The sequence below is a fragment of the Lactuca virosa genome, chromosome 8 (genome assembly GCF_052849685.1).
Source record: "Lactuca virosa cultivar CGN04683 chromosome 8, Lactuca_virosa_CGN04683_v6, whole genome shotgun sequence".
Classification (NCBI taxonomy): Eukaryota; Viridiplantae; Streptophyta; class Magnoliopsida; order Asterales; family Asteraceae; genus Lactuca; species Lactuca virosa.
The window spans coordinates 17,551,820-17,575,412 of record NC_136433.1 but is presented as its reverse complement, the minus strand read 5'-3'; the positions used below and the strand labels follow the sequence as shown (position 1 = coordinate 17,575,412).

General features: G+C 33.7%; 4 protein-coding genes across 5 annotated transcripts; 2 read left to right on the top strand and 2 right to left on the bottom strand.

The window, feature by feature from the left end:
* The first annotated feature begins 4,006 nt into the window (after positions 1-4,006).
* LOC145133285 (lysM domain receptor-like kinase 3) lies at positions 4,007-5,727 on the top strand. The gene has a single exon (XM_079068232.1). The coding sequence runs from the start codon at positions 4,212-4,214 to the stop codon at positions 5,463-5,465; it is 1,254 nt and encodes a 417-aa protein (XP_078924358.1). The 5' UTR covers positions 4,007-4,211; the 3' UTR covers positions 5,466-5,727.
* A 2,923-nt stretch (positions 5,728-8,650) lies between these two features.
* On the bottom strand, positions 8,651-13,021 carry EMB1691 (Methyltransferase MT-A70 family protein). Its single transcript, XM_079064000.1, has 7 exons — positions 12,859-13,021; positions 10,204-12,263; positions 10,052-10,135; positions 9,838-9,942; positions 9,644-9,752; positions 9,363-9,514; positions 8,651-9,220 (listed from the first exon to the last, which is right to left on the bottom strand). The coding sequence occupies exons 2-7, from the start codon at positions 12,175-12,177 to the stop codon at positions 8,744-8,746; spliced, it is 2,901 nt and encodes a 966-aa protein (XP_078920126.1). The 5' UTR covers positions 12,178-12,263; positions 12,859-13,021; the 3' UTR covers positions 8,651-8,743.
* Positions 13,022-17,859: 4,838 nt separating this feature from the next.
* ZR3 (Zim17-type zinc finger protein) lies at positions 17,860-19,208 on the top strand. The gene is made up of 2 exons (XM_079063765.1): positions 17,860-18,048; positions 18,618-19,208. The coding sequence occupies exons 1-2, from the start codon at positions 17,958-17,960 to the stop codon at positions 19,091-19,093; spliced, it is 567 nt and encodes a 188-aa protein (XP_078919891.1). The 5' UTR covers positions 17,860-17,957; the 3' UTR covers positions 19,094-19,208.
* Positions 19,209-21,377: 2,169 nt separating this feature from the next.
* On the bottom strand, positions 21,378-23,122 carry LOC145134641 (uncharacterized). 2 transcript variants are annotated; one of them, XM_079069486.1, is made up of 2 exons: positions 22,165-23,122; positions 21,378-21,610 (listed from the first exon to the last, which is right to left on the bottom strand). In XM_079069486.1, exon 1 carries the CDS (start codon positions 22,993-22,995, stop codon positions 22,177-22,179), a length of 819 nt encoding a protein of 272 aa, XP_078925612.1. In that variant the 5' UTR covers positions 22,996-23,122; the 3' UTR covers positions 21,378-21,610; positions 22,165-22,176. The 2 variants fall into 2 exon arrangements, with proteins under 2 accessions (XP_078925612.1, XP_078925613.1); XM_079069487.1 differs by having other exon boundaries at positions 21,378-21,601.
* Between the last annotated feature and the right edge of the window lie 471 nt (positions 23,123-23,593).

The following is a 23,593-nucleotide window of genomic DNA, read 5'->3' as shown; positions in this document are numbered from 1 at the left end:
TTATTAGAATACTAAAATATAAGTAATATATCTGACACATTATTTTAACCATATAATCATCATTAAGCCTTTATTTGTCAATTTTCACGTTTGTATACTCAGTGCATGTTAGAGACTTTCACAAGAAATATAAGGCAATAACCAAACGGTTTTTAACCCAACGGTAAGTGGTGACCTCTTTCTTTGAAGTTGGGGGTTTAAGTCATTTCATCGACATAAGTGAAATTAGGTGTTAGCTTAGGAGTATAGTAGATTTGTTGGTTCAAAAAATATAAAGCTATATATATATATATATATATATATATATATATATATATATATATATATATATATATATATATATATATATATATACTTAAAAAGTTAAGTATAATTATTAAAATACATATTAATGTAAAGTTTTCATTTTAAACTTCTTCAAATTTTACAAAGTAACAACCAATTTGATGTTATTGTATAAAAATATTCTCCCGTTAACCCACCAAAATATAATGTAGTTAACATTTCGATGTGTACCTTTTTATTCAATTTTTGTTATGTTGTGTTTCGTTAACATATTTGATATAATTTAAGTAAACTGTAAACATGCAAGTTAACATTATAACATATGAGAAGATAAGGATAAATAATTAATGTAAAATCAAAATTTTAAAAAAATTAACCATTTGGTTTATTTGTGGTCTACAACCTCATTTTTGAAGGTCTTCAGCCATATTTTGAATTGTTTTTTTTTTAATTTCAAAACGTCTATCAATCAGAACTTATATATTCCTATTTAACAAACATAAACAAATATTTTTCCTTTCATTAATCAATTCCAACATTAAAATTAAACAAAAATAAAAATATATATAGTTGTCTTTGTTCAGTTTCTGAACTACAAATAAACAAACTAGACAAGATGTAAAAATAAACAAACATCTTATTCTTTTATAACATGGATACAAAAAAAAATATCAAAAAAGATATAGCTCCCTCCAACTCTCTTCTTTCACATTTTGCATTTCTTCCATAAGTTTTTCTTAAAACATATGATTTAAAAAAAAATCATAACCTTCAATTTCCAACAATCAAGACCAATGTCCTTCCTAAAAAAAGAATGAGATACATAAGCTAAACAATGGACAAAATAATTATTCAAAGTAAGGAGAAAAACCAAGTAGTCTTCCTCATGTATTTCTTGTTTGTTTTTTTCAATGCCTTCCTGTAGATAAATTTTGAATGTGTTAGATGTCATCCGATTAGTCTTTCAAACAAATGCATATTTTCTCCAATTTGTTTTTTGCCAGTTTAGTAGGGAGTACTTTGACAATCGTTATGTAGGTTGTCGAAGACTCGAAGCTCCTCTGTCAACGGGTCAAGGGAATATATATATATATATATATATATATATATATATATATATATATATATATATATATATATATATAGGAAATCTACAGAAAAGTCTCAATATTTACGGAAAAATTGCACTTTAGTCACAAGATTTTTTTTTGAACGAAAAAGTCCTGAAAACCGGCAAAAATTTGCAGTTTGACCCTTTTTGACCGGTTGAAACCGGTACCAAATTAATTTGGGACTATTTCGTAAACTAACCCAAAATATGAGGACTTTTCTGTAAACAAAAAATACTAGGACTTTTCTGTAAACAAAAATATTAGGACTTTTCTACAAACAAAACTCTTATTATTATTATTATTATTATTAAAAATATAAATAAGAATACTATTTTTTGAACTTGCTATTATTAATATTGTTACTAATACATATAAATGCATTTAAATGAAAAAGTAATATTAATGACATTGTTTAAGGGTGGAGGTGGAGGAGATGGTGATGCTTTTAGCATTGAAATCATGAATGTTTGCTTGTATATTTTTAATTTGTATATGGTCATTTAACATTTGTTATTATTGTTTTCAATTCAGAATAATAATACTTAACAATTTAAAAGAAGTTGTATATTTGTAAAATTGTTTATAAATAGTTTAAGATAGAATGATTTCTTACTTTGTATATAAAAATGTTTAAGGTAGAAGGATTACTTTCCAAATCCAACACATCCACTACAAACATCTACATAGGTAGCCCATATCAAAATTCAAAAGTATTAATTACAATATCTTGTTTAATAAAAAGTAATAGGACATGTTTTTTGGATTAATACTTTTGAATTTTGATTAATACTTTTGAATTATTCCTATTACTTTTTATTAAAAAAGATATTGTAATTAATATTTTTGAATTTTGATATGGGTTACCTATGTAGATGTTTGTAGTGAATTTTTTGGATTTGGAAAGTAGTTCTTCCACCTTAAACAATTTTATATACAAAGTGAGAAACTCTTCTACCTTAAACTATTTATAAACAAGTTTACAAATATGCAACTTCTTTTAAATTGTTAAGTATTAATATTCTGAATTGAAAACAATAATAACAAATGTGAAATGACCATATACAAAGTAAAAATATACAAGCAGACATTCACGATTTCAATGTTAAAAACATCACCATCTCCTCCACCTCCACCCTTAAACAATGTCATTAATATTATTTTTTCATTTAAATGCATTTATATGTATTAGTAACAATATTAATAATAACAAGTTCAAAAAATAGTATTCTTATTTATATTTTTAATAATAATAATAATAATAATAATAATAATAATAATAATAATAATAATAATAATAAGGGTTTTGTTTGTAGAAAAGTCCTAATAATTTTGTTTACAGAAAAGTCCTAATATTTTTTTGTTTACAGAAAAGTCCCCATATTTTGGGTTAGTTTATGAAATAGTCCCAAATTAATTTGGTACCGGTTTCAACCGGTCAAAAAGGGTCAAACTGCAAATTTTTGCTGGTTTTCAGGACTTTTTCGTTCAAAAAAAATCTTGGGACTAAAGTGTAACTTTTTCATAAATATTGGGACTTTTCTGAAGATTTCCATATATATATATATATATATATATATATATATATATATATATATATATATATATATATATATATATATATATTGTGAATGATAATAACCGGACTCTATTTTTTAATTATACTATAAAATTGAATAATCAATATTGTAAAATATGAAATAATGAAACTATACTGCTTGTTCAATAATGAATATGGAAATGAATTTAAGGCCCTTTTTTACTTCCCCACTAGTCGGGTACAAAACTTCATTCAAATTTCAAACCCATCGACATCCTTCTCAGAATCTTAATTTCATTTAATATAAATCTTCTTCCACAAGAAACTGATCCTTCATTTAATATAAATTTCAAACCCCTTGTCTCACAAAATACTATTGTCTCACATGAACCTAACCCTATATATATATATATATATATATATATATATATATATATATAGGATATAGATCCGGTAAGAAGGAAATTTTTGGTAGGAAGGTAAGAAGTTTTTTTTCTATATATTTTTTTTACGAACAAAATAAATGAATCACTAGATGATTCATTTGTAAGATGATTCACAAGAAAAAATTCCCCAAAAAACATCTTTATGATTCATTTTTAAGTAAATTAAGAAAAAATTCACTTTTATGACAATTTTAGTGAATAACAACAAAATCATTGTATAAATGAATCATCGAGATGTTTTTTTGATAATTGTTTCTTGTGAATCATCTTACAAATGAATCATCTAATGAATCATCTAATGATTCATTTTATTTGTTCGCGAAAAAAATATGTAGAAAAAAATTGCTTACCTTCCTACCAAAAATTTCCTTCTTACCGGATCTATATATATATATATATATATATATATATATATATATATATATATATATATATATATTGTGAATGATAATAACCGGACTCTATTTTTTAATTATACTATAAAATTGAATAATCAATATTGTAAAATATGAAATAATGAAACTATACTGCTTGTTCAATAATGAATATGGAAATGAATTTAAGGCCCTTTTTTATTTCCCCCCTTGTCTCCTACGTTCCTCGAAGGTTGTTGATAGTGACTACACTAGTCGGGTACAAAACTTCATTCAAAATTCAAACCCATCGACATCCTTCTCAGAATCTTAATTTCATTTAATATAAATCTTCTTCCACAAGAAACTGATCCTTCATCGCTTTCTGCTATGTTTCACCGGCGATACCTCCCGACGACGTCTCAGTTTGCACCTCCATTTTTCACGACTCTGGGTTTGGTATGATTTCTTTCAAATTATGTGGATTTTCAGTAATTGTGGATCGAAGAAGATGACTGCGGAGGTAATTCCATCAACCACGAGAAGTGCAGGCTCGACATCTCATGTATCATCATCAAGGAGGACTTCTAAATCAAATCAGTCTCCTCGTGGATCATCGTCGGTGGCGGCGTCTAGTTCGAACGATAGCAACAGTTACAACAAGGACTCATGGAAATCATCTGTTTCAAGCGGCAGTTCACTCTCGAGCCTCCGAGAGTCATTACCGGAAAATCCACATCTCTACGATTTCAAAGAGATTTTCTCCGCAACAAACAAATTTCTATCCAACAAGCACTCTTCGTCGTCTTCTTCCACTGCCTGGCGGTGTGTCATTCGCGGCGACGACGTGATTGTCTTTCAACGGAAGTTTCGCCGTCCGATTGATGCGGCTGAGCTTCGGGATCGACTTCTCGTGATTTGCAAGAGCCATCACTCGAGTCTGATTAAGCTTCGAGGTGCTTCAATGTCCGGAAGCTACATATACTTGGTTTACGATTATGTTAAAGGTGCTAGCCTTGCCGATTGCCTTAAAAACCCTAAGAACCCTAACTTCACCATACTTTCCGATTGGATGTCGCGAATTCAGATTGCAGCTGATCTCGCTCATGGCCTCGATTACATTCACAACTCTACAGGATTGGAGAAGAAATTCATCCACAATCACATCAAAAGCTCAAGCATAATTGTAACCCAGTCATCGTCACTAAACGCGAAAATATGCCATTTTGGAACGGCGGAGCTCTGCGGCGAAACAGATAGCAGCTTGGAACGAGATTCAAGTAAGCCAAATTCAAGATTCGTGAAATTCGAGGGCACACGAGGCTACATGTCGCCTGAATTTCAGTCTACCGGAGTTCCGACGCATAAGTCCGACTTGTACGCTTTCGGAGTTGTACTTCTGGAGATATTGTCAGGCGAAGAACCGTTGAAGTACAGACAAGAAAAGGGAAATTACGTTAGAGTTTCGTTGATCGAGACGACGAGAGAGGCGGTGGAGAGCGGCGGAGTGAGACGGTGGATGGATAAGAGGCTGAATGACTCGTATCCGGAGGAGGTGGCGGAGAAGATGGCACGATTGGGACTGGAGTGTGTGGAGGATGATCCGGAAAAGAGACCCGACATTAGTTGGGTTGCCGGTCGGATTTCGAAGCTTTATTTGGAGTCACAGAGTTGGACGGAGAAGATGGGACAGCTTCCGACTGATTTCAGCGTCTCCATGGCCCCTCGATGATGAATGAGTCTATAATTTTCGTAATTGATATAGAAGCCCCTCGTCTTTAGTGTATGTTAAAACCTCCCCCTTCTAGTTTCAGTTTTTTCGTTTTTCCAAGAGAGATTACTATTTAGGAAGTAAAATAAAGAGGCCCAACACCAAACAAATTAAGCCTCGGAATGAGTGACACACATTCTTTAATTAGTTTTTAGGGAATTTTATATCGATGTTTTTATAAAATGGAATTTTACTCATTTGAAGTGTACAGTACTTTTGTAAATCATATTTATTATATAATTGTCTATATTAATAATATTTTGAGTAAATTACACAAATAGCCTATGTGGTTTTGGATAATTTGCATGTTTGGTCCTAACTTATTTTTTTAATTCGGACGATCCTATGTTATGTTTTTGGTCGTACACATAAAATGATAATTTTACAATATATATTTATATTTTATTAATTATTTTTTATTATATTAGTTAGTTATTAAATAAAATAAATTATCAATATAAGAGATCCACTTCCCCACCTTAATCCTCTTCCACCTCCCAACACCACCTCCATTCACAATCTCCGGCCATATTTTCAGTGCATGTTACCGGTTTCGGTCACCATCTCCGGCCACAGATCAAGTACCACTGAAATCACCCTAAACTCAACACAAAACCTAAAATTCAACAATAAATATGAAACACATCTAAAATCGAACCTATAACTCTAATCCAAAACCCAAATCCAATCTGCCACTCGTATCCAAAACCAAATTGAAATTGAAATTCAAATCCATAACCAAAATCAAACATGCAACTCAAATTGATAATCAAAATCCAACATGCAATTCAAATCCAAATCGAACCTGCAGTTCAAATACAAATTAAAAACAAACACCCATATAGGGCGAATTTGTTTTAAAGAAACTGTGTTAAACACAGGCCTCAATCAAGAATTTTTGGGATTTTGTTCTTTCGCACATTTTTGGGTTATATTTTCCTAACAAGGTTTTAGGCAAGAAATCGCTATTGTCGGCGGGAAAGAGACACAAGGTACAAGAGGAAGAAAACGGAAAAACGAATTAAGAACTATTAATCATAGATTTCGGTTTTTTATTCTTTGATTTATTTTCTTATTTAGTTGCGACAGTTAACATCGGTTACATTGGGTAGTATATATATAATCCCTATGTGACTGGTTAAAGACACCGAATGAAACGAAATCATTCTCTTCCTCTCTTACGCTTCTGCTTCATCTTTTCTCTCCTGCTGCAACCAATGTATCATCCGGGCCAAGTGAGGGTTCGGGCAATCTAGAAGAATTGTTTTCTACTGTTGTATCCTGGGAAACAAACACCCATATAGGGCGAATTTGTTTTAAGGAAACTGTGTTAAACACAGGCCTCAGTCAAGAATTTTTGGGATTTTGTTCTTTCGCACATTTTTGGGTTATATTTTCCTAACAAGGTTTTAGGCAAGAAATCACTATTGTCGGCGGGAAAGAGACACAAGGTACAAGAGGAAGAAAACGGAAATGGATCTAAGCCGAAGCATGTCGGCGAATAAGGTGAATGCTAGAGATTATTGCAGCAAAGTTGCCATATAGTTGCAGTTAAGTCGCCGACAGCGGAGCATTCCGACGGCTCTATGACGAAGGTGGAATGGATGAGATTGTTTCCGATGGAGACGGAATAGACGAGATTGTCTCTGACGATCTGTAAGCCGAGATTGTAGCAAAGTCGCCGTAGTGGAGCAAAGTCGTCAGTAATGGAGTAATCAAGTAGCTTTGTGCTCTTGTGATACAACTCGTTCTCGAGTTCGGCTTAATGAGAGAAAAAGAAATGAAATAAGTGGAAATGAGAAGAAAGTAAATGAAATTGGTGTTCCCGAGTTTCATGAAAGGAACGAAATGGAAGGAAATGAAGGGAAATTGAATGATCACTTTCTCTTCTAACTTTCTTTCCACTTCTCTCCAACTCGGGAACACAAAAGAAAATTTTCTTTTCCTTTCCGTTATTTTTTTTCTCTCCTTACTTTCTTTTCTTTGTTTAAACTCGGGAACTAGGCGTTAGTCTCATGCTATGGAAGAATGTGAATGGAGTTTTTCTTTTTTTATTACGTTTAATAATTTAGTAGGTTTAAATTTTCTTTTTATTTTATTTTGATTTTATTTTTTAATCGTTTTAATTTATGTTAATATTATAATAATAGCATATAAATAATAAATAATAAAAAAAAATTATGTCTGCATGGACCAAACGTGTAACAAAAATATAATATATAGAATCGTTCGGGTTAGAAAAAATGTTAAGGACCAAACATGTAAATTTCCCCAAACCATAAGGATTATTCCCATAATTTACTCTAATATTTTTAGGTGCTCAGTTATTTCTCAAATATTTCATATTTATATGATATGCTCCCTTAAAATATTATGAAAACGTATTTTAAGTGTCAGTAACATGCTAAGAGAACAGATGATATATAAAACTTATTAGTAAACAGATTCCATTACGTCTTAATTGTTATTCAAACACGCATTTAAGATATTCCTTTATTTGAACCAAAAGTTCTGTAGGGTTTTTTTTTTCAAGAATGACGTGTTTTAAGTTTTAAATTATAGTTTTATTATTAAAAAAAGTAACATTTATGTAGATAGAGTGATAGATAAGTTATTATCCAGTCTTCGGTAGTGGATATGTAGAGAATGCTTCCAAATTTTTATGATTAGTTCAAAGATTAGTAGTTAATTTTGTTTTAATTTAATCAACAAATAACAATAATAAAGCAAAAAGGTTAAAGGATACCAAAGATGGCATTTTAATTCATAACAAAGTTATATTAGATTATTATCCCACAGCTTTTATAAGAAACAGTCCAGACTTATCTATATGATACAATTTCTTTAAGAAATAACATATATTTTTTTATTAATAGAAATTAAAGTATACAAAATGCACGCAACAGTCTTGGGTTCTAATTGGGGAAGTAGTTGCCACCACGCAAGTATTATTCAAAGGGCACAATAGACATTCATTCACTTTGCAAACCACATTTGTTCATGCACCAAATTTATAATACAAAATTAAGAATCCAGGGGCAAGATGGTCATTTTCCCTTCCAAGAAATGTTCTATGTTGAAGTTCATGAGTTCTGTTGATAATGATATTAATGCCTATAAAATTAGTCAATTAATGTGACTTTGACTTAAAAAAAAATCAAAGATCTTTTATGAATAAAAAAGACAATTATACCCATACATTTTATCAAAAAAAACAATTTATGAATTGTTTAAAGTAGCTACAACATATTGTTCATGGCTCCATGAGTTTCAAAATCCATATACTCTCCACCAGCACCAGCACCAGCACCAGCACCAGAACCACCACCCATGGGTCCAAAAGGACCATTATACCCATACATATTCTCAAAAAACCTCTCATCGGGACCCATCGGAGGTGGGCCCCACGGACCTACCGGACCAGACATATTAGACCCGGACGCTTCCTGGTTCATCATCCCCGGTCCACCATGGTTGACCGGTGAGTTTCCGGTTGGCCTCTTGCCGGAAGTGCCAGGTGTCAGGGATATAGAATTAGACTGTTGTTGTTGCTGCTGCTGTTGCATTTGAAGCTGGTTTTTCATCGGAGACTTTGGCCGGAGAGCTTCAATGTCCGGTGTCGTCAGCACCAGATGACCCGCCTCCGGTGGTGGGTTTCTCCCTCCTCCTCCTTGCCACACCTTCCCATCCTTATCCGCAAAATTACGGACATACCCCTGAAAGATTTCAACAAAATAATATCAATAAAACCACAAGGAGTAGGAGTAGTAGTAATGCAAAATATGATTGTAATTTACTCAACAGTTAAAAAAAGACAGAAAGGGCAAAATTGGAAAAAAAAAAAAAAAAAAAAAGTACCTCGGAATTGAAATTTGAAGAGGATAAATCTTTACCAACAGTCAACCAGCCAGAGCGAATATTGTGGTCTTCACCAAAAAGCTCAAGCCTTCGGCGACCAAGTGAAAAATGCTCGATAATTCGGTACATATCTTCAGGTTTTGCAGTAGAACCTGCATTTTCAATAAATTTAAAATTTTATTTCACAATTATATATATATATATATATATATATATATATATATATATATATACTTTATTATTATTATTATTAATATTGTTAATATATAATATATACTGACCATATGGAGGCTCCTCAGCGATAATTACATCAGTATCAATGTTGGCATGGATTATATGGCCGTCTGTGCTGCGACGTACAGTTCCTTTTATGCCCATCAAGCAATGCTCCTTTAACAAATTTCAGCATCAATTATTTTTATATAATATTATGGACTGGAGGACAAAAAGGTAATTTAGATTGCCAATTGCCAACCTTTGAGCGTTGAAACAAAGTATGTGAATCATGGCGCAATCCAGGTGTTGCAGTGGTTTTGTTCGTTTTCACCCAGCATATATCTTCACACCTACGAAACCCCCACTACAATACAAAGGGAAATTGATTTAAAGATTTAACTAAATGATTAATCCAGATTATCACTACTGAAATTTTTGATAAAAAAATAATTTTGTTTTGACATCTTTAATACCTTCTTTAGACATTGCCGACCCTGCTCAAGGCCGACTCCATCACCAACCCAGAGAAACACAAAAGATGGCGTGTCAGCTATTACCTGGAAATTAATCAAAATAAACAATTAATAAACTAACAATTACAATTAATCAAAAATTAATAATTTACCTCGATCTTGAGATTCATAATTTCCTCAAAAGTCCAATACTCCATATGATCAGTAACACCAGGAGCTCGATGAACGTATTCCTCCCAAGGTGGGTCCACGAGTATAACATCAAATTTAGTCCCAAAAAACTCCGGGGACAAAACTTGCTCGTGTAAATCACACTTGTAATACATAGGGGCAGAAGCGGAATTTGCCACAATTTCATCTTTCTTTTGTATAAGCTCACGAAGCTTTGGGTAATCTTCCACAACACTAGTGAGCTCTAATTCTCTAATAAAATTCTGGGGTCGCATACCCGTGTCCACAAAATTTTGTGAATAATCATTTTGTTCCCCTCTAGATGGGGCTTTACCTAAGGGTCCATTGTTTCTAGGTGGGACCCAACCACCGCCACCTGGCCCTTTATCTTGTAGTCCACGACCCATGGGTCCAAGCGGGTTGAAATTAGTACCCGGTATGTTTGGAGGGATTCCTCTTGGTTGGTTGAAAAACATGGGATTATTCGGGGTTGCAATATTTGGCAGGAATCTGGGTCCCGCCGGCCCGCCAGGTGGCACTCCGGGCCAGACGACGGGAGGTGAAAATGGGGGGAGGAAGACCGCTGGGGACATAGGACCCGGGCCCGGAGACATGGTGGGGGTAAGCGGTTGTAAACCACCAGGTGGCGGCATTCCGAGTGGTCCGAAAGGTGACCCCATCATCGGGACTTGTAAGTTGACTTGTTGACCATCTCTCCCTATAGGACGAATAACTCTCCCACCTCCACCACCGCCTCCTCCACCTCTTCCCATTCTGTTAACTTTAACAGAAATGTTTCTGTTGAATGAACCTTGAGAAACATTCGTGTTGACTTGTTGACCATCTTCATTAGATTGATCAAACTCATCGTTTGTTTTTATTGGATTAGAATCTTCTCTTGTATGATTAAAAGGCTTAGTTTCAATCTCGATGACATCATAATTATCTTTTGAAATACCATAATTTGATGAGGTTTTCACAGCATCTGTTCTGTTTCCATCTTTCCTGCCGCCACCTGGACGACCCGTATGTCTTTCCGGGTCGACCCGATCACGCCCACCACCACCACCACGTCTTTGCGATGGTGACTCCCAATCCCGGGTGTAGTCATAAGGGGCATCACCGTCTTTTTCTTGCCTTCTTTTCCAGTTATCATCTCTCCCTTTTGATCTTTCCTCTTTCTCCTTGTATTCTTCTCTTTCATGATGACGCCTGGTACCACGGTCAATGTCCTTTTTACCCCTGCCATCTTCATCATCAACTTTATCCTTATCTTCATGACTTGACGGATTTTCCTGATTGTCTTCTTCAATATCTTCCTTGCTCTTACCCTTTTCAGGGTGTTTAACAGCTTTATCACTATTTCCATCTATACCCCTGGTTCTACTCTCACTACTTTCATCCACATTGCTTACAATATTAGCATCATCCCATCTTTTTCTTTGACCCTTTTCTCGGCTAACTTCCTTTTTCTGGGAATTCTTTAAATCTTTTTCTTGAAGCTTTTCAAGATCTCCATCATGCAATCTTTCATCTTTACCCTTTGAAGTTGACTTTCTTCTCTCACTTCTTTCTCCACCAATACCATCATGTCTACTTTCTCCTTCACCATCTTGATACCAGTTGCTTAATGACTCTAAAGCACTCTCTTCTTGTTTCTTTTTCATCTGTTTAGATCTTGACTCATATTCATCTTCCTCACTAACTGTCTTGCTGCTGCTGCCACCTGGCCTTTTACGACTTTCGCTTTTCTCCTCACCACTTCTTTTTCTTCCACTATTTTCTAATCCTTCAGGTTCCTCTCCACTCCCTGATTGTTTTGACTTTCCTGACCTTCGTTTTCTCCTCTCATCTGCTTCATTTGTTTCATGGTCTCGGGCCCTATCACTCCTAGAACCTGAACTATCTTCTACATCCCTTTTCACAGAAGCTTTTACATGTTCAGGTGAACCCATCAAATATACCTCTAGGCTCTAACCCCAATGTTATAGTGTGGATTATGGAACAATATGAAGAAAAAACACACTATGAGCACACCATCCTGAAAAAGTCAAAATAACCCAAAAAAAAGAGTATCATAAGCATATGAATTACTCCCTCCTTGTTAAATATTATAATGTAGATTTCTTTGCAGGTTTAACTAAATGCCACTTGCCAGAATGTAAACTGTAATCATCAATTTATTACAAAAAACTTCCAGGATTTACATAAATTTTGAAATTGAAAAATATCCCCATTCAACCTAAAAAACTTGCTAGTGTGTGTCACATTCTTTTCAGGAAGATAAAGAGTTCCATTATTCACTCTGTTCAGTTTAACTCCATATATTTAGATGGAACCGACACTTATACTCAAAAAAACCGGAGCAAGTCATTCCAATAAGTTATGATGAAGCTCGATAACTAACAGGTTTGAGCAAAATAATTCAATCTGAAACCCTAAAAGGCTAAAATATATAACTCGACTAGCATATGAACTTAATCAAGGTTCAGAATGCAACTCAAGGGCAATGGACTATTAGTTAAGCTTAAACCTAAATTCATTAACTGTATGAAATCAAACCAACCAAAAGAACCATGGCATATATGAAATCTACGACGAAACAGTGTTGACTGATTGGATGAATGAGCGTATACCTTTTGAGATGGGCGCTTTGGTGATTGCAGTGAAGTAGTTTGCGAGTTAAAAGATGGGAGAGAGGAAATCGGTTTAAGAATTGGGGATGTTTGGGACGGGAGATCTTGTATTTTGTGAAATGTGAAACCTTCAGGTTGAGGAAGTTTTTTATTTTATTGGACGACAATTGAAATTGATTCAAGTTTAATGTGCGTGTTTTTACTTTTTAGGGTTTTTGTAAATTTCACCTTCATGACTTCATCTCTTTTACTTTTATTTCATCTCTGTCGAATGAATTTCGATCTTAACTTCAAAGTTCAAACAGTTTTGCTTCATATACAAGGCAGGCCCAGGCAAGGGCGACCTGGGCTGCGGCCCAGCATCAAATCAGAACCGATTTTTTTTCCCTTTTTTACTGTTTTGTCCTTCTAAATCCAATAGGGCAATAGGTAATTATTGACTAATTGGTTATTGGTTGTTATTAATGATTATGTGATTTTTGAATATTGTGAAGTAATAGTTTTCTTGTAAAATATTGAAATGAAATTTTTGTTGTTGCCTTGTAATTGAGAAAATATTTAAGTATATATTTGTGTTGGGTTAGCTAAATGGCTAAACCTTAAAAAAGAAATATTAGTATGTAGACTTATAATTTATAAACAAAATTATGTGATAGCTCCTTGTGGTCTACTAAAACATACAGATTCATGACAACTATTGAAACTCCTACACGCTTGGTCCCTATGGTTTCAAAAATACCCCCACATTTTCTCTGCTATCTATTAATATTTATGGTGGTTCGTTCTTTTGTCTTCATTATACGTCCCCTAAAATTTCTTCATCAAGTTACTCTCTTACAAGAAAAGAGTTTCAAAGTTGAGGTTTTGTTCATACGTTGAATACAAGCTAGAATCAAACAATTGTGTTGACATTGTGGTACGTTAGGGCAAAGAATGTGATTGGAGACCTGAAGAATGTGTACGGTAAGCACACACTTGAATTACACTCATTTTTTTTAGGTTGTGCTTATCGGTTTTGTTTTGTTTTTTTTTCTAAAAATCATAACTTGTTGATTTTACAGGGAGTTTATCTAAATTTGAATACACTAAAAGTTCATCATGGAGGGCTTTCACCAAGTATCCAGGGCGTCGATGGTTGGATGACAAAGTAGATTATGTGGACTACGTAGGCATATATGTGTGTTTCATTCCATGAACTTTATCCAATGATCTAGAAATTAGGGCACGTTGATGGTGATACCTTCTGTCACCTTTTTCGAATTCCTAAAGTTGATCTAGACCACGGTTGTGAAAATCGTTCGGCGGTAGTTCGACAGTTGATTGACATCAAGTGATTAATCGGACTAGGTGGGGATTAATCGGGAACCCTAAATTATTAATAAAGTTATTTAAAAAATAATATATCCTAAAAAATAAGTATTTGAAATTTTAAAATTTAAAAAAAAATAGTATAATATATTAAACTTTGAAAACTTAAAATTTTGAAAAATTAAAATATTGGTGTAATATTTGAAAATTAAAAATTTTGGATTTTTTTAAATATTTCCCGTCGATGACCGCCAAACCCGAGTTTGACCGATTTTGATCAATTTCCTTTCAAGCACCCTAATCATAATCGGTTCAAGACCGTCAAGCGATTAATCGGCCGCCAAGGCCGATTTCTAAAACACTAATCTAGACTATACCATGTTACCTTTGGGATGTGATCAAGATGTGTTGTAGTTGGGGAAATATGTGGGTCATAACAAATAAAATTCCATGTACATTGAGCATTGTCAAACTAGGTACATATGTATTTCATCCCCCCCCCCCCTCAATCCAAGGTTATAACTGAGGAAATAAATAATTGTGTTTTCCCTAAATTAATCAGTAGTAAGTAAAAGAAATGATGGTGGGTCATGCAACAAAAAACTAGACTTGGATGTGCATGATACACAAGAAGAGCGGTAATATGACTACACACAAGGAATTGTTCCTTTTAGTTATTCTCAGTGTTCTAAAAGGTGCGCCAAGTCTTGGCTTCGCCGTTACGAAAAGCCTCATAACGTTGCTGTTAGGTGTGACGCGTGGCAATGCGTGATATGGCATGTTATGGCGCGTGTTTTTTTCGTTTGAGACATGTTATTTTGCTCTTTGTTATGTCTTTTTTAATCACAGATATAACTATTCTGTTTTTTGTTAACTTTTTGTTAGTAGTTATTGATATAACACTTCTAAAAGTAGTTATATTTAATATAAATTTATATTTATGTGATAAAATAATTATAAATTAATATAAAATCGCCGTCTTACATCACGCCTTGAAAAACGTCATGGCTCGTAAAGCTTGAGGTTTGGCCTTGCCGCCACGCCTCACGCCATTTAGAACCTTGGTTATTCCCAAGTGATACAAGTCATTCAAATGAGCTCACAGGGCAACATTGACTCTATTCATATAGAAAATAATGTTGGAGTCCAAATTGAGGTAAAAACTGTGACCCAAACATTGATTTTAGTTGCTAATATATATGAATACATGAATGATATTAATGGTGAGTATGGTGGTAATGAAAGTGGGCATGATATTGATGATGAGATCGAGATTGAAAGTGAAGATAATGATGTACTTCTTTATGATCAAGTAGTTGAGGAAGATATTAATGTGGACATGAGTAATGTTTACAATGTTGTTGGGGAAGGAAATGAGACGAACAACATGGATGATTATGAGATGCAAAAGGATACAGAGGAAGTCCATGTTGAGGAGTTGTATTTGGGAGTTTCATCAAAATTTACCTCCAGTAGTGATATAGACAAAATGTGAAGACTTGGAGACAACATTTGCTTTCCATCAAGATCCGTGAAGGCTTGTATTTACAAAATTCTTATAGATACCATAATCCAACAAGTTGAAGCCATCCCCCGAATTCCTATTATAGCCTTACAATACTAGCTTCAGGAGCATTTGAGAATTTAAGAGAATTTGCGGAGAAAATAGAGGAATAAGCTGTTAGTGGAAGAACTTAAGAACTTTTGAGAGTGTGTAGGGAGGAAGAAAGGTTTAAATCATCCAGAATGACATTAAAAGAAGTGGAATGATGAAATTGCCCTTCATATAGAGAGACACATGGATCGACTAACATCTAAAATCGAACAACATTGGCCAAAAAGACTGTGCGAGTTAGTTTTTTGAAACCATAAGTGTGTAGAGGTTTTAATAGTTGTCGTAAATTCGTCTTTTTTGACAAACCACATGGACCAATCACATAATTTTAACTAATTTATATTTTTAGTTTTTTTTAATATTTTTAAACTTTTAAAATTTTTCAAAGTTTTTTTTTTCTAACTTTTTATTACTTGCTTACTCTAATTTGGTTTTATTTTATTTGTGTTGTTTCAATCGTTTAGTATTTGAGTGTTTCCATTGCAAATTGTTTATTGCTTTAAAATTTTATAGGTTTTTATTATAAAATGGAATTTTGAATTTATTTGAGTGTTTCCATTGCAAATTGTTTATTGCTTTAAAATTTTATAGGTTTTTATTATAAAATGGAATTCTGAATTGTAACAACACATTATTTAAATTTTGTTATAGAATTTTTAATAAGACTTGCTAATAATAATATGAAAAGTGATTTTGTATACGACTATTTTTTTCTGTATATAATAATTTATGTTTTATAAGATTAATATAAATTTCTAAAACACAAATCTCTCTATTCTAATAAAAGAATAGGTTTATTCTCCTATTGACAAGTGTCATATTATTAAAACTCTTCATTAATATTATACGTCACATATTATGTCCCTTGTCAACTTATTAATTATCAATTTTAAAATTTAAATTTTAAATTTCTCATTCTAATTACATTAAATTAATAATTGATTTTCCATTTTAAATTTCAAATTTTCTCACTCTAATTATATTAAATTAATAACATTAGATTAAAAATAAAATAAAATTATTACATATTATAATGTGATATAACTTCACGTATTTATTTAAATCAACGAATATAAATTTATATAAGTAAAAAATATATCTTTTAAGTAATAATTTATTTAAAATAATTGATTAATAATTTTGATTTTTTAATATAAAATTTTAATTAGTTTTATAATCGTGGTTCTTACGGGTTATAGGGCGTGTTTGACAAAAGTAGCTGTTAGCTAGAAGCGGTAGCGGTTAGCTGGTAGCGGGTAGCGTGTAGCGTGTAGCGTGTAGCGGGTAGCTGTAGCTTTTATTTGTTATATGAATGTTTGGCAAAAGTAGCTGGAAGTTTTTGAAATATATAAAATTACATAAAAGGACAATTGATTATAAATAAATAGATATATAAATATATTTTCAAGGGTAATTATGGAAATTGATTTCAAAAGCTCAGTAGCGTTTTGTTAAACGCTACATGAAGTAGCTTTTAGAATCGAAGCGTTTTGTTAAAACTAAAAGCTAAACGCTCGTAGTTCCAAACGAAGCTTTTTGTTTAAACTAGAGCGTTTTGTCAAAAGCTAAAAGCTAGAAGCTCCCAAACGCTTCCAAAAGCTCCGTGCCAAACACGCCGTAAACTAGTTATCCCTATTCTAATAAAAGAATATGTTTATTCTCTTTTTGTCATGTGTCACTCTATTAGACATTCTAATTAATGTCATGCCATTTGTCAACCTATTTATTATTCATTTCAAATTTCAAAATTTAAATTTCTCACTTTAATTACTTTAAATTAATAACATTAGAATAAAAATTAAAATAAAATTAATATAGATTATAAGGTTATATAATTTCATGTATTTATTTAAATTGACGATTATAACTTTATATAACTAAAAAGTATCTCTTAGTTAATAATGTATTTAAAATAAATGATTAATACTTTTGAGTTTTTACTATAAAAGTTTAATTAATTTTGCAACGATGGTTTCTAAGGGTTATAAACTAGTTATATATAGAAAAAAAACATGTTGTTGAAATTAATTTTGAAGGGTATACGGATTAAAATCAAAATTTGCAACGTGGTCCTCAAGCTACGATGTCTTGACAAATAACCCATGAGTTGATGAGACTTCATGTTCTCCTTAATTTGGTCATAACGTTGGTAACTTAAGAAATTTTTGAGTTGGTGATGGCGGCGTGGAGGATGCAGAGGCGATTACTTTCTCTCTTCACAAGCACAACCACAAGCAGCAGACAACCTCCTATCTCCCTCCGCAACGGTTAGTTTTCTTTCCATTCATTGAAACCCTAGATGTCACTGTTTATACAACTTGTCTCGATTCTGTTTTCATCGATAAAACTGAACGATTCCTAGGATATAAAATTTCTTTTCCCTCTCACGAATTCGATTTTTTGCGTTGAAGATTGAAGAAATTATAGAAGAAAAGATGATTCAATCGTTGTAGTTTTTTGGTTTGGGGACCGGAGATGAACTAATTACATTCTTTTGTTGCAATTGTGTGTTCGTGATGCGTAGTAGCAGATGAGATTGCAATGAAGTGAAGTGGATATAAAATATTTAGAGGCTAGGAAAAGTTAGTTAGATCATAATTTGTTTTTTGTTTCTCAAACTGTGAAATTGCAAAAACAACACAGCAGAATGAGAGTTTATGAATTTCATCTCTAAGAGTTTGATGTTCGTTTTCATTTTTGGTGATGCTGATGGTTTATTGCTAACAAAATTCCCAACTATAATCTTTTCGATTGTGAATATTATTGAGTTATGAATTTGAGAAATCATATGATAATGATCCTAACACGGTAGAAGTTGCTGTTAATTTTGTTTCAGATCCCTCAACGAATTTTCTTCCTTCTCTCAATTCATTCGTTCTTGGTGACCAGTTCTACAAAAAACAATTCAGATCATTTTCAGAACCCACCAATTCGACTGTCAAAAACACAGTAGAAGTACATGAAGCTTCAAGTTCAAAATCCATGGAGAAGACTGAAGTCAGCTTCAGTGCTAAATCTGAGTTGAAGATATCTCCACGACATGATCTTGCAATGATGTTCACCTGCAAAGTGTGTGAAACCAGATCTGTGAAGACAATCTCTCGGGAATCATATGAGAAGGGTGTGGTGGTGGCTCGATGTGGTGGGTGTGATAACTACCACCTGATTGCCGACCATTTGGGGATTTTTGGGGAGAAAGGGAGCATTGAAGACATTTTGGCTGCTCGTGGAGAGGAGGTTAGAAGAGGGAATTCAGATACTTTGAATCTTACACTTGAGGATCTTGTTGGAATGTCAAAATCATCAAATTAAATTCTTCTTTTATTTTTTTCTAATTGCCGGATTAAGGTGATGTATGATTAACATGTTGTAATTTAGACTTTAAATCTCTTATATGTGCAAAAAATGTGAATGTTTTTCCTATTCATCATTGAAAATAGTTTTAGGATATCTTTGACGTACCAGCTGAAAAACTAACTGTTATATGAAAAACTAGCTGATAGCTGAAAAATTAGTTGATGTTTGCTAAAATTAGCTAAAAAATACTAAATGACATAAAAGGAAATTTAAAAGAGTATTTTTTCTATAATTAGTTAAGGAATATATTTGAAAATTTTTAAAACGGCCTCTGAAAAGTTAGTCTAAATAGTTTTTAAAAAAGCCAGTTTATTTAGGCCCCGTTTGTTTACCTCTTAATTGCAAAATTAAGAGGCAATGTCTTAAAATTTCAGATTCATAGCGTTTGTTTGCGTATTATTTTTTACCTCTTAAAATTAAAAATGCCTCTATTTTTTCAGATATTAAACGAAGTCTGAAAAATAAAAAAAGAGACGCGCGTTCAGTTTGCCCTAAACACATCGACCGCCTCCTCTTCTTTCTTCACTTCGCGTCTGCTTGCTTCGCATATTCTTCTCCTCAGTTTCGACGACGCCAGTGACACCTCCTTCCTCCGCCGCCGCAATCGTCGACGACGCTGCACCCAACAACGTCGCCTTCCTCCGCCGCTACTTGTCTTCCGTCTCCATCTCGTTCTTCAGCCGACCGCAACAGGTATTCTTCTGTTTCTTTCTTCTTTCCCCTCGAATTCATTGGTCTTCTTTTGTTTCTTCCTTCTTTCCCCTCAAAATTGAAAATCAAAAATCAAAATTGTTATGCTATTAGTTTCTGATTCGTTTCTTTTCTCTTGCTTTTTTCTGAAATCGGTAATGATGCTTTGTGTTGTTTCAAATATTGATTTTTTTGTGGTGCTTATGTTTTAGATATGAATTGTTGTTGTATGTATTATTGTTGTTTTATGAATTGTGTTCAGTTTGCAATTAGCTCTTGTTCTTCTCATTGTTCATTGCAATTTTTGTTGTGTTGGGGCTGCCATCATTCAATGCTATTAATAGTTTAAAGCTTATTGATTTTTTGTTTCTAATTATTTGTTATCATGTTTCTCTTTGTAAAAGAGTCTGGAAAATGTGAAGAAAGAGCATATCAAGATTCATGTTTTTAATATGTATGTTTGTTTTTCAAAGTTGTAAACATTGTGATCTTGATTACAATTAGGTTAAAGATGATTACAATTTATGTGGAATTGTTTATATATATACAAAGGAATTTAAAATGTAATGTGTTTTGGTTTTGAAATTGTTTATATATATACGATTCATCGTTTTTAATCAGTATAGTTGTTTTCCATATAGCTGTCATAGCATTGTACTTCCTATTTCTACCTAATTAGAATAACTAGTCATACTTTTTAAAGTGCGATGTTTTAATAAGAAAAAGTTTGGAAGTATAATGTTGTAATTAAAAGAAATGATACAGAATGGTAAAATAGTCATTTTTGTTATTCAGCACATTTTTGTTATTCAGCACAATAATTCAGAGGTTTCAACCAAACAACATTTTAAAATTCAGATCTTAAAAATATAGACCCTCTTTGCAATGCAGAACTCTTAAAAATTCAGATCTTAAAAATTCAGATGCTGCCAAATAGCCCCTAAGACAACTTAAAAAAAATCTTAAAAAATAAGCTGGCCCAACAAACACAACTTTAAAAAGGTTGTCTAATCAAGTCTAGAAAGGTTGTATCAAGTCCTATCCAATTATGCTTGTATCACATATACAAATACAATACACCTAATTTGCCGATAATCACAATATTTACAACATTAAGTTATTTTTATTTTGTAAACTGATAGGGGAAATTAATAAAAAACAACTATATTTTGATCATTTTGTGGTTTGATACCGGTATAGGTCAAAAAAAGTGTTGGTTAAAAAACAACTTATAGCTGGTGGTGACCTCTAACAAGTAAAAAAAGTGATAAGTAACCTACCCATTACTTATTAAAAACTCCTTATTTCACCCAAATAAGTTATAAGTCAAAAAGCAATAAGTCTTTTTAAATAAGCTTTGCCAAACACCCTCTTAGTGAAAATTCCAACACTCTAAATATTCCACCCGTGTTATATAGCTATTGAAAATTAACAACTTTACTCTAATTCAGTTCACGTTTCACACTAGCTTTGGCATCATTGCCCGTTACCTCAATCAAATACTAATGCTTCCAAGATCAAAATTGTAAAATACAAGTGCAAGATGACATTTAAAGGATATGAACTCTTGTGCAAAATGATATTTAAGGGAACATAAACATAAGTACTCATAAGTCATAAAAATCTAGCAATGAATGTAACCTCTTTACTCATACAAACCTATATAACCATTACCAAACACAAGGGCCAAGGCTATTAAAGTTGCTTGCTACAGTTTATAAGCATGAAACCTCTTCCTTCCCAACATCTTCACATCACATGCCTGCCAACACCCTGCAAACACTATTTCACATAAACAAAATCAGATGACTGCAAATCCATTTATAGAAATACAAGTAATTAACTAAGAGATTAGGGGGAGTTAAAATAGAAATATAGAATATAATCATCACTACATCATTGGGGTATAGTTTCATCACTTGCTTTTCCAAATTCAATCAATTGACTAATATTCGCACCCAAAAAAGAATTCAAATGAATTGAACATAAGGTTCAGGAATGAATCTGTTAACCATGGGGTTGACTTGAGTCAAATCTGGACAGGAAAGAGCAGATCATCTGCTTAAAGATTACATACAACTCCAAACACAAACACTAGCAACATCTACTGTGATGAGGTCATGTCTACACTTGGTGTTAGGTTCTACATGTTCAATTATTATGTTGACAGAAGCACTGCTTCTAAAACAACATCACCGATATTCTAGCAGCATGATAGAGAGTAGCTTACAACTTATTGTTCTATGGGAGTTGACATAATTGGGATTGGGTCCACAATGTATATGATAATATGAGTACAGAAAAGACACTTGCAAAAAATACAAGACCATACGTACCAATTACAGCTACTACTGCTGTTGTTGTTGCTGGTTGCTTGGTGGAGGCGGCATCCCAGGACGAGGAGGTCCAAAACCTGGCATCTGCATTCCAGGTCGAGCAGGAGGAGGCGGACCAGGCATACCAGGTCGTGGCGCTCCCCCTGGTGGTGGCGGACCCCTCATCATCTGAGGCGGTGGAGCCATAGGTCTTTGTCCATATTGCCCTGGTGGAGGTGGATACTGACCAGGCGGCCGTTGAGCAAACTGGGGTGGCATCTGCGGAGGTGGTCCACGAGGCATCTGAGGAGGAGGACCCTGTCCAGGGTATGGCATTTGTCCAGGTCGGATCACCGGAGCCTGCGGGTAATTCATAGGCGGAGCAGACATATTCGGAACAGGCGGTCGAGAAATCTGCGGCTGCATCATACCGGGAGCCGGCCCACCAATCCCCCGAACCGGTCCAGCTAAACCCGGTTGAGCTTGAATCAAAGGAGCAGTAGGGATTCCACGGCCAGCAGCACGGCCGAGACCAGGGCCGGCCAACGCTGCAGCTCCGACGGCTTTAGCGCGATTTTCATCAGGCGGCGGAGGGCCTTCAACGGTCATAGAGATTACCTCTTCTCCTCTCAGAAGAACAAGGCCAAGAGTGCGGCGGTCCTCGCGTTCTTCGTTCTTCTTCGCACCTTTCGCCGGAGGAAGCTTACGGAACTCTTCACAGTCTCCGATTACAAGGTTCATGTGGCGGTCGAAGGCCATGAACTTGCCGACTAGCTGGCGCCCGTCTTGGATCGTGATTCGCATACGGTAATTGATGAACTGGAGCATCTTGGAACCCTTAGACATCGACATTGTTGCAGATTTCTGCAGATCTTAGGGTTAGGGTATCAAAGATTACGGGAGGGGTAAGAGGGTTAGGGTTTTAGGAGTGGGGAGATGCAAGGTTCAAAACTTCAAATGGCGGACGACTGGGAGTGGATTCGAAATACAAAGTTCTAAATAAGTCCCTAATGTTTCATAATTGCTTTTAATTGTCCTTGTACTTTTTAGTTGTCTTTGTTCCTAATTTCCTACTTTTCAAGATGCCGGTTTGATACACATCTTTCCAGCTCCAAACAGATCTTTCTAGCTGAATTAACCGGAAAGACTGTTTGATATGCACAAAAAAAAGTTTTTCCCAGTAACATATGTCTTTTCTATAAAACTCTAAAATCATATCTTTCTGGCTGAATAGGCTGGAAAGACAATTGTACCCTAAACTATGTCTCTTTCTTTCTTTGATTATTAATTTCTTTTAAATAATTTTTAAAATTTTTTTATTAAATTATTATATATTAATAAACATTATTTTTAATATATAATATGTATGTATTAATTAATATTATTTTATTGGATTATTAATTTCTTTTAGATAATTCTATTTTTATTTCCTTTTTATGGATTAATTATT

Bases quoted from the DNA above. Each gene is read 5' to 3' on its own strand.
- LOC145133285 (XM_079068232.1), top strand. From the start codon at position 4,212: ATGTGGATTTTCAGTAATTGTGGATCGAAGAAGATGACTGCGGAGGTA.
- EMB1691 (XM_079064000.1), bottom strand. From the start codon at position 12,177: ATGGGTTCACCTGAACATGTAAAAGCTTCTGTGAAAAGGGATGTAGAA. The intron at 10,136-10,203 runs GTAAATTATTAA...ATTAATTTCCAG, and splicing joins TTATGAATCTCAAGATCGAG to GTAATAGCTGACACGCCATC. The intron at 9,515-9,643 runs GTCAGTATATAT...TTGAAAATGCAG, and splicing joins CGCTGAGGAGCCTCCATATG to GTTCTACTGCAAAACCTGAA.
- ZR3 (XM_079063765.1), top strand. From the start codon at position 17,958: ATGGCGGCGTGGAGGATGCAGAGGCGATTACTTTCTCTCTTCACAAGC. The intron at 18,049-18,617 runs GTTAGTTTTCTT...ATTTTGTTTCAG, and splicing joins TCCTATCTCCCTCCGCAACG to ATCCCTCAACGAATTTTCTT.
- LOC145134641 (XM_079069486.1), bottom strand. From the start codon at position 22,995: ATGTCGATGTCTAAGGGTTCCAAGATGCTCCAGTTCATCAATTACCGT.